The following is a 10,583-nucleotide window of genomic DNA, read 5'->3' as shown; positions in this document are numbered from 1 at the left end:
AAAGGCGTGGCCACCATGCCCGGCTGCAACCTTTGATTTTAAAGAGATCACTTTTGTAGCATGCCTGCTCTCTGGAGAACCTGAGTTATGAAGCTTCAATTTATGCCCATGAACACATATTTAAAAACAATCACTTTTAAGACAATCACTATAGAGCAATGGAACATTTTGAGAAATTCAACACAAAATTTACTGCAGGAAAAATGTTATTACTTTTGTGAATTTTTACATGAATAAATACAAAGACAGACTGAGATAAAAAACAAAGGTTCTAGGAATAGGAAACACTGGAATCTGTTCCTGGATCAAATACTCAGGCACAAGCTAGCTCCACCCTTTGGACTTGCACTGCGCCTTCTCAGTACAAGAACAACTGTCCTACTTCAAAGTGAAATGATGGAACTGCAGTCTCTAGTTGCAAAGCCCTCTATAAATAGAAGGGAGGTTTGGCAACTTCTGTCTACGTTCTTTACTGTGCACATACATGTGTGCTTGTGTACACATGCAGCTAAAGACTGATCTCGGGAGCGGCACGTGCTGGACAAGCACTCTACCACTGAGCTATCCAGCCCCAGTCTTTCTTTAGAACAACTTTAATACAATGCTAATATACTGTTTTCAAGACTTCCAGAGCACTTTTGGAATATTGCAGTGGGCATCTTTTAAATTAACTATAGTCTGTTTTCAATGTAGTTATTTTACCCAGATTTCAAGTTTCTATCAACAACTTCTTTATACTTAACTATAAGCCTATACAATTACCTGACAGAATACAACCGACCGACACTGACAATAAATACAGAAACTGAGTGTTTAATTTCTACAGAAAGTAGCAGAACCTGTAAGCAGCTAGCCATGAGGAAACAGCCAAAGAAATACAACCAGAGAGCTAAGCATAATTTGTGACATCAGTGCTAAGCTTACTGTTAATATAAGAAAGGACTAGTAACTAAAAGAGCTTCTAAGACAGCAAGGTTTCCAGAGTCACAAACTACCCTCAGGACAGAAGACACTATCCTTCAACAGAGGCAATCCAGAGAGAAAATTCTAAAGTTTTCTTTACTTAAAAAAATTATTGAACAAACACTTAAACAGTGCTTTATAGAATGACATGGTCTGTTTTAAGTGTAGACTGATAACAAATCATGTAGTCCATATAACTTCTGTTAGATAAGTACCTATATTTCTGCCTTATAGTTGTGGGAATTATGGCACAAACCATAGTATTTACAAGCTCACAGTGTCAGCAAGTGAAGGAGAAATAATTCAAATCCAGGCTTTTAGCACTGGGTTGCAGGCTGAGCTTCCGTTTGCAGACAGTGCCTAATGTTTATTAATATTTAGCAAATAAATGGGGAATTTCTTTGATTTTAAAGAGTAAAGGAAACTTACAAATTTCTACCATCTTTTTAAAGAGATTTTTAATTTGGGACTGGAGAGATGGCTCACCAGGTAAGAGCACTCGCTGTTCTTCCAGAGGACCTGAGTGTTCAGTTCCCAGCACCCACAATTATCTGTTAACTCTAGTTCTAGGGGATCTGATACAGACACACACACTGAGCCACAAAAACACACACACACAGAGACACACACACACAGACACGGAGGGGTGGCAGAGACAGACAGGCAGACAGAAAATTAAAAATAACAAATCTCTAAAAAGTTTTAAAGTTTTTATGCATATGAGTGTTTTGTCTGTGTACCATCCACATGGGCTAGAGGCCAAAAGAGGGTTTTGAATTCCCAGGAACTAGAGTTACAGATAGTTATGGACTACCATGTATATATCGGGCATCAAATCTAGATTCTCAAGAACAGCTGAGCCATCTCTCCAGCTCCAAGTTTTACCTTCTTATAACAGTGAAGAACAATGTCTATCATGTTTTCAGATTTATTCTTTTCAAATTTTTATATTAATACAAATAAATTATTTCCTTTAGAATACTCGATTAGTTTGAAATAAAACTAAGTCATTATAAACACAGGACAAAGAGGTCTTATTTAATTCTATAGCAAACACTGGAGGTAACAGTGCTGAGTCCAAAGTCACAGAGAACAGAGTAAGGCTGGAGTGTTTTAGCTCCGTAATGGCCAGAGCTACACTCCACAGTCCTGATAGAGTGTATTTAACTAACAGAATCTTAGCCTTTAGCTAGAGTCTCTAACCCTGTATATTCCACATCTCAAAAAACTGCTTCCACAATGAGCAGAGCAGAGCCTGTACTTACAGCTTCATCAATGTTTTGAGGTCCTTCCTTCCCCTTTTCTTTCTCTCAAGGTTTTGCTGCTATCTAGATGGTTTAGCAGTTACAGTACTGGCTGCTCTTCTAGAGGACCCAAGTTCAATTCCTTGCACCTACATGTTAACTCCAGTTCCAGGAGATATAACACTACTCTACCTTCTGGCATCAGATACACATGCATCCAAAAAACACATAAAATAAGAGGGAAGAATTGTAAAGGAAAGAAAAGGTGTGTCTCTGCAGTTCAGAGTAGCCTAGTGCTCCCTCTGTCACCTACCTCAGCTTCCTGAGTGCTGGGATGACATGTGGAGGCTATCATGCCTAGCCACACTTCAGGGTTGTTTGTATGTGTGTTTGTTTGTTTTTTTTTAATTGGTCAAAAGGTTCCAACCGTGGAAAAAAATCATTTTTTCTTTCCTGAGTTTGAGGGTAGATGTGCTTCAGGCATTTTGAAATCAAAATTGTATTTTCCTATGGTATTTAAGTTATACAAAACAATTCCACTGAAATTTCTAGATGGAAAACTGCACACAGACTTTCTTTTAACTCTAACTCCAATATGTGGCTTTGTTGTCATTCCCGCCCCTTCTTATCAGTGCTAAGGTCTGCTTGGGCTGTGAGAGCATTGTAATTATGTGGGCACAATGACAAAATGATCTCAACTCTGTGAACTCTGAACCTGCAATAACACCTGAATCTAACTTAGTTAGGGCTAGGTCTATCTCCCCACTCTTTGGACAGTTAATAATGGATCTTAAAAAATCTTACAAGTATGTCTGAAATTATTTTAGGTCTTTAAATACTCCTGTTAAAGTCAGTATATCCAATCTATTCCCCTTTACTGGGACTGCTGTCCTTGTTTGTTTCTTTCTGTTCTGTGATGAGTATCCTTGTAGTGGTCCACTTCCTGACACTATTACTAACGGATACCAAAATAAGATAAACATTAAAGAAGGACTCTCAACCTAAGCAAGATTTACTTGCAAAAGTAAAAATTTAGACCTGGGGATGTACCTTAGTTACGGGCATGCTCACCCATCACACTGAGGGTCTGGGTTTCTTCTCCAGCACCACATAAAACTGGGTGTGATGGCAAGTTTTTAATCCCAGCACTTGGGAGGTGAAGGCAGGAGGATCAAGAGTTCAAGGTTGCCTTCAGCTAGGTACTAAGTATGAGGCTAGACTGGGCTATAATAGATCCTAAGGCTCTTATAGTCCTTAGAACCAATAAATTTATTATTTGTTTTGCAAAAGGAAAAGCAAAGTGGTAATGGGAAATGGCTGTGGGGAGGATGCAAGAAAAGGAGAGAAGTCACTGAAGATAAACCACTCACTGTGCATAAACCCATACAAATATTAAACGAAATTCTCTAATTAAAAATCATCAGGCTTGGGCTGGTGAGATGGCTCAGCGGGTAAGAGCACCCGACTGCTCTTCCAAAGGTCTGGAGTTCAAATCCCAGCAACCACATGGTGGCTCATAACCATCCTTAACGAGATCTGACTCCCTCTTCTGGAGTGTCTGAAGACAGCTACAGTGTACTTACATATAATAAATAAATACATCTTTAAAAAAAAATCATCAGGCTTAAGACAGGCAAAAAATGTAAGGATGATTAATAGTTGAAATAAACTACTCTAATAAAAACCTCAATATTATCTAATGATCCTTAGTGCAGGGAGGGAGACTCTTCAAAGTGCAAGCAAGCAAGCTGTGACCAGTTACAGAGCATTCACCACGCTCAGCTGGGATAACAGAGCCAAGGAAAAAGCATAGTATTAATAGCTAATAGCACTGTTTGGGTCCTGAGTACAAATACTAGGGGAGAGTGGACACAAAAAGAACACGAATTAAATACAAGGTAAAATAAATGAAAATTCCTGCTCTCCAAGAGCTTACAATCTATCTAACGGGTGATGTGACAGACATGAATGAGAAGGCCATAAGTAGTGCAGATAGTGGTTCACAAACACAGCTCAACTAAACCATAAAAGCAATGAGGAAAGGAAAACTGATGAGAAAAGATGATGTCCTTAGAGAACTCCCAGTATTTATTAATCCCTTCACCAATAACTACATTTACCCCTAAACTAGGGTGGACCACAAAGTGATGCCTAAGAAGTGTGTCCATTGGTTTTCCCTTTCATCCTGAATATATAGTATTCAAGGGCAGTTTTATTATTCTCTAAGTTAAAAAAAAAAAAACAGCTCTTGTTCTGAACCTAAGTAAAATTTTAGTAACTATAAAAAGAAATAAGAAATCAAACAGGTTATAGCAGAAAACTCATGTACTATACTACAAAAATCTTACATTTTCCCCAAGATCTTAAGTAACTTTTTTTGTTTGTTTTTTGTTTTTGTTTTTTTTCGAGACAGGGTTTCTCTGTATGGATCTGGCTGTCCTGGAATTCACTTTGTAGACCAGGCTGGCCTCAAACTCAGAAATCTGCCTGCCTCCGCCTCCTGAGTGCTGGGATTAAAGGCGTGCGCCACCAAGCCCGGCTCTTAAGTAACTTTTAAAGATTTCAAAAATATTACTGAAAACAAGCAGGCAAAAAAGAAACCCAAAGCCCCACGACAGCACCGCAGTGTGGCCTGAGGTGTGCGCACAGTTAAGAGTCTGAACTTCTACCAAGTTAAAAGCTCAGAAGCAACAGCTAACAAGAAAAAAAATGTGTTGAATCTGTGTATTAAACATGAAGACAAATCTTATAAACCCTTCACAAAATATAAATATTTTGGTTCTCAGAACATTAGGCCTCCTAGTGTTCCACCAGCAGCAGAGTACATTTCTGTTCATTATGGAGACCAGATTTCAATTGTGGCTTTGCTTTAACAAAAAGCCTGTCAACCCAGTATCTATACATACTTGTAATAGTAAATGTTTTCCATTGAAATTAAAAAAGGATGTTCCCTGAAGGTATTTGCCTCAAGTGATACCTACGCTCATTTCAAACAATTTAATTCTAAAAATTTTGAGGACTTGTCATTTCATATTATCACATTAATAATATATGTAAGATAATCTAAAAATGGAAAAAACTTAACTTGTACTTATCATAAAATAGTTCTCAAAGCTGAAAAATTACACAGAACCTCTTGTGTTAAGATTAAGATACTACTATGATTACAAGTGGGGAAAATTCTACACAAATTCAACCAAAACCTAAGAGGTGAGTTTCACGGTCACAGCATGGAAGCCAGGCCAGGCTCACCTTGGACGTCTTCCTCTCCACCATCACCATCTTCTTCCTCATTGTAAGCCAGCTCAGCCTGCTTGTCTGCCTCATACTCACCTACGTTACCATCATCCCCATTATAATCCGCCAGTTTAGAGCCATGCTGCGGATCAACAGGGGATTCATTCTCATCAAAGAACCGGCCTGTGAAGTAGGTAGAGGATTAATTCAAGAGTAAAGAGCAGAAAAGAAGGGACCTAAACGGAAGACAGATGAGAAAGTAGGCAAAGGAAACCCAGCAACTTTCAGGGTACTGGTCACAAAAGAACACATTTTATAGAAGTTACATAAGACAAAAGTAATTAAGAATGAAGAGTCAAAATACCTTTTAAAAAGTAGCTTATTCATCATACTACAAAAGAGTAGTGGGCTGAGCAGCAACTCCATCCCTGCTTGTACCCCAAAATAAAATTTATTCTAAATTTTCTCTTTTGTGTTTAGTATTTCCTATTAAGATCTAATGTTTTCTGCCAACCATGGTAATACACGTATATCCTAGCACTTGGGAGGTAGAGGCAGGTGGATCTTTGAGTTCGAGGCCAGCCTGGTCGACAGAGTGAGTTAAGTCAAAAAGAAAAAAAAAAGTTACTGATGTCTGTCTTTTTGTTGAAACTAAGACTTACTACTATGTAGCTAAGGCTGGTTTCCCCAGTGCTGGTGACTTGAAAATGTTCTTAAAGAAATGGTTTCTTGTTTAGAATCCCTTTTCTATTGACCTACAATTTCTTTAATGTAAGTACTGGTTGAAAGTGACACTTTGGGCTGGAGAGATGGCTCAGTAGTTAAGAACACTGACTGCTCTTCTAGAAGTCCTGAGTTCAATTCCCAGCAACCACATAATGGCTTACAACCATCCGAAATGAGATCTGATGTCCTCTTCTGGTGTGTCTGAAGACAGCTACATTGTACTCATATAAATAAAATAAGTTAATTATTCTTTTGAAAAAAAAAAAAAAAAAGAACAAGCAAGCTTTTTTTTTAAAAAAAATAAAGTGACACTTTAAAGAGGATAAATTATTGTATTATATAGAATATACAATTAAATATATAGTCATTTACTGCTATATGAAATACCATTCATGAATAATTTAAAAATGATTTTTAAAGTAATCAATGAGTTAGTTCTATGCAGACAAACTACCACCATCTGAAGGCTACTTCACATTCCTTTAGTAATACTGACTCGCCATAGCCATGAGTTTCTATGGAGGCATTAGCAGACAGCACAAACTAGAATCCCTACTAGTGTTTGCCTTGAAAAAAATCCTAACTTATCCTTCCTGTTTCCTAGTTCATGTTTTTTAAATGTTAATGGAAACTTAAAGAAGTTGGTCTATGATAAACCATTATATACTTTTATAACAATCAAGAAGGGTAATAAACCCAATTCAATACCTAACATAAAAAGGGGTTCAATACCTGCACACTTAAAAGCAAAAATAGGGCCAGTGAGGTGGCTCAGCAGGTAATGGTATCTCTCTGACACACATATTCCAAACTGAAATATATGTGCATCTTAGGTGCACTAAAATCTAAAGCACAAACACTCCTAGCTCTCGTGAGCCGGGAACTATGCTCAGTGGTAGATCACGTGTCTAGAATGTGACTATGTGCTATGTGCTCAATTCCTACAACAATAACAAACGGAGCAATAAAAATGCCACACAACTACTTTAACATTAAATTTAACCATAATTAACGTTAAGGACGGGAGAGATATTCAGCTGGTAAAAGTGCTAGCTGCAAAAGTCTGATGACCTGAGTCAATCTGGGAACCCACCGTAAAGGTGAAAGGAGCCGGGCGGTGGTGACGCACGCCTTTAATCCCAGCATTTGGGAGGCAGGGGCAGGTGGATTTCTGAGTTCGAGGCCAGCCTGGTCTACAGAGTGAGTTCCAGGACAGCCAGGGCTATACAGAGAAACCCTGTCTCGAAAAACAAAACAAGGGCTGGTGAGATGGCTCAGTAGGTAAGAGCACCCAACTGCTCCTCCGAAGGTCTGGAGTTCAAATCCCAGCAACCACATGGTGGTTCACAACCATGTGCAACAAAATCTGATGCCCTCTTCTGGAGTGTCTGAAGACAGCTACAGTGTACTTACATAAAATAAATAAATAAATCTTTTTTTAAAAAAAGGAGAAAGGAGAAGCACAACTCCCACAGTTAACCCCTGGCCTCTGCAATTCTCACTGCAGCATTGGATAGGGTTTCTCTGTGGAGCCCGAGCTGTCCTGGAACTCTTTGTGTAAACCAGACGGGCCTCAAACTCTTTTTGAGTGCTGGGATTAAAAGTGTGCACTACTACACCCAGCTATGATTTTGTTAATTATTTTCTTCTAACTACATTCCAAATAGGTGAAGGAATATTTGGGATTGAAGTTGAAAGTTAAGCCTACCTGTTTATTTAGAGATTACAATGTATAGGAATGTCAGACTTGAATTAAATTTGGCAATTTATGTTTTATTGTACTCTATCTCTATGTTCATAAATTTTTGTCAAATCTCTTGCAGAGATAGAAAGCTTTATGACTAGTGGCCATATTCACCTAACATGGAGTTGTAGATCTACATGATCTATTTATTTATTCATTCATTCATTCATTCATTTATTTATTTATTTATTTATTTATTTATTTATTTATTTGGTTTTTCGAGACAGGGTTTCTCTGTATAGCCCCGGCTGTCCTGGAACTCACTCTGTAGACCAGGCTGGCCTTGAACTCAGAAATCCACGGGCCCCTGCCTCCCAAGTGCTGGGATTTAAGGCCTGAGCCACCACCGCCCAGTTTACATGATCTTTTTAAATTGGAAATGATTACCAATATTTTTTGGGAGAAGGAGGTTGTGTTTTTTCAAAACAGGTTTCTTTGTTCAGTCCTGGCTATACTTGTACTCACTGTGTAGACCAGGCTAGTTTCAAACCTCACAGAGATCAACTTGTCTCTGTTTTTCAAGTGCTGGGATTAAAGGAACATGCCACCACCATCCAACAGTCCCCAATATTTATTACATTTATTTAGTGTGTGTGTTTACACACCTGGTTCAGTGTGTATGTGTTGACACACCTGGTTCAGTGTGTATGTGTTGGTCAAAGTAAAGTACACCTTGGTCCTCTCTACCCCTACCATGTACCTTTTAGGGTTGGAATTCAGGTCCTCAATAAATTCGCCTCATTTATGTGTGAATGTTTGTGCAGGTGTGTCTTGGTACTCACAGCGCACATAGGAGCAGGACTCCTCTGAAGCCAAAGTTCTATATAGGCAGTTGTAAATTACTGATGTGGGGACTGTAAACCAAATTCAGATTTTCTTCAAAGGGGTTATGTACTCTTTTTTTTTTTTTTTTTTTTNTAGACAGGGTTTCTCTGTGTAGCCCTGGCTGTCCTGGAACTCACTCTGTAGACCAGGCTGGCCTCGAACTCAGAAATCCGCCTGCCTCTGCCCAGCGGGATATATACTCTTGAATGCTGAGGCATCTCTCCCCTGCCCCTTTAAGATTTGTTTATTTATTGTGTGTGTTGTGTTTGTGATGTGTGTGTCTGTATGTGTGTGTGGTGAGTGTGATCTGTACGGGATGCCTGCTGGATTCTTTGGTGGCTGTGAAACATAGGTGCTGGAAAACAAACTCAGGTCTTCTGCAAAAGTGTAGACATTCTTATCCTCAGAGGTCATCCCTAGCTGTCCCCAAACCCCTCCCCCGTAAGATAAAAGAATCCCCTAACTGGGCCTAAACTACGTGTCTCTCCGCTCTCAATCCGCCATCCCACAAACATGGATCAGGTAATGCAGTTTGTAGAGCCCAGTCGGCAGTTTGTAAAGGACTCAATTCGGCTGGTTAAAAGATGCACCAAACCCAACAGAAAAGAATTCCAGAAGATTGCCATGGCTACAACTATAGGATTTGCTATCATGGGATTCATTGGCTTCTTCGTGAAACTGATCCATATCCCCATTAATAACATTATTGTGGGTGGCTAAGTCCTTTCTCATCACGGGACAAGTGAACCAGTGAGGGGGTGACAAGCTTATGATGTAAAACACTGCCTGGAAAAACAAAAAAACAAAAGAACAAACAACAACAAAAAAGAATCCCCTGGGCTGGAGAGATGGCTCAGCAGTTAAGAGCACTGACTGTTCTTCCGAAGGTCCTGAGTTCAAATCCCAGCAACCACATGGTGGCTTGCAACCATCTGTAATGACATCTGACGTCCTCTACTGGTGTGTCTGAAGACAGCTACAGTGTACTTACATATAAATAATAAATAAATCTTAAAAAAAAAAAAAAAGAATCCCCTAACTGATCTGGAATTCTTCATTTCAGTTAGGTTAGTCCACTAGTGAGCCCTTCTACCCTACTGATTAAAACACACAAAACACACACACACACACACACACACACACACACACACATTCATTTATTTTCTTGAGACAGGGTATCACTTTGTAGCTCTGACTGGTCTAGAGCTCACTTGTAAATCAGACTGTCCGGGAACTGTCTGGGCCTCAGGAGTTTCAAGATTAAAGGTGTGTGGGCCTTATAATTTTAAGTATAAAAGAATACAAAAAGTTTAGGATTGAGAATCTTGTAACAAAACATATAAAATGAAGACATTAATTATACATTGAGTATGATTATGTTAATAATTTCATTGTTTATCTAAAGAAATAAAGTTAAAATACTGATAGGACATCTTTATGAGTGCTTAACAAATGCTTGCTAGGCTGGGAAAGAAAGAAGTGAGGCACTAATGCTATCAAAGGCACTACTGTAGTGAGAAGACGAAGTAAGCAGAGACTAACAGAACAGCGTGACAAGCTGTGTATACTAATGTCTATGACTGGAAGTAGTATGAGAAGAGAAACTGACATGGACAGATAATGTAGACATGAGTTAGGGCTGTACCAAATTCATGATCATAGAGTGGCATTTCAAAATATGGTAAAGGCTTGCTAAAACATAATAAACACTATTAAAGAGTATTCCACTTCCAAATGACAGTCTTGGGTTTATGAACTGGGTAGTAGAGCACATGCCTACTATGTGCATGCCCTGGACTCTGTTCCGAGCACCTGAGCAGCAGTCCCAAGCCTTTTTTTTTTTT

The 10,583-nt window shown here is 38.9% G+C and overlaps 1 protein-coding gene and 1 pseudogene across 2 annotated transcripts in view; one reads left to right on the top strand and one right to left on the bottom strand.

Annotated features, from left to right (window-relative positions):
• The window catches only part of Casc4 (cancer susceptibility 4), a 68,388-nt gene that overhangs the window by 4,978 nt on the left and 52,827 nt on the right, over nt 1-10,583 (bottom strand). Inside the window, exon 9 of one of the 2 annotated variants that reach the window (XM_021193859.1) lies at nt 5,460-5,627. The exons of the other annotated variant lie outside the window; for it this stretch is intronic. Coding sequence (XP_021049518.1) covers nt 5,460-5,627 — 168 coding nt within the window. The remainder of the gene's footprint in view (nt 1-5,459; nt 5,628-10,583) is intronic. 2 annotated transcript variants of the gene reach the window in all.
• LOC110318665 lies at nt 9,220-9,526 on the top strand (annotated as a pseudogene).

This window comes from Mus pahari, chromosome 3 (genome assembly GCF_900095145.1).
Source record: "Mus pahari chromosome 3, PAHARI_EIJ_v1.1, whole genome shotgun sequence".
NCBI classification, from domain to species: domain Eukaryota; kingdom Metazoa; phylum Chordata; class Mammalia; order Rodentia; family Muridae; genus Mus; species Mus pahari.
The sequence above is the reverse complement of the archived record's forward strand: the minus strand, read 5'-3'. Positions and strand labels throughout refer to the sequence as shown.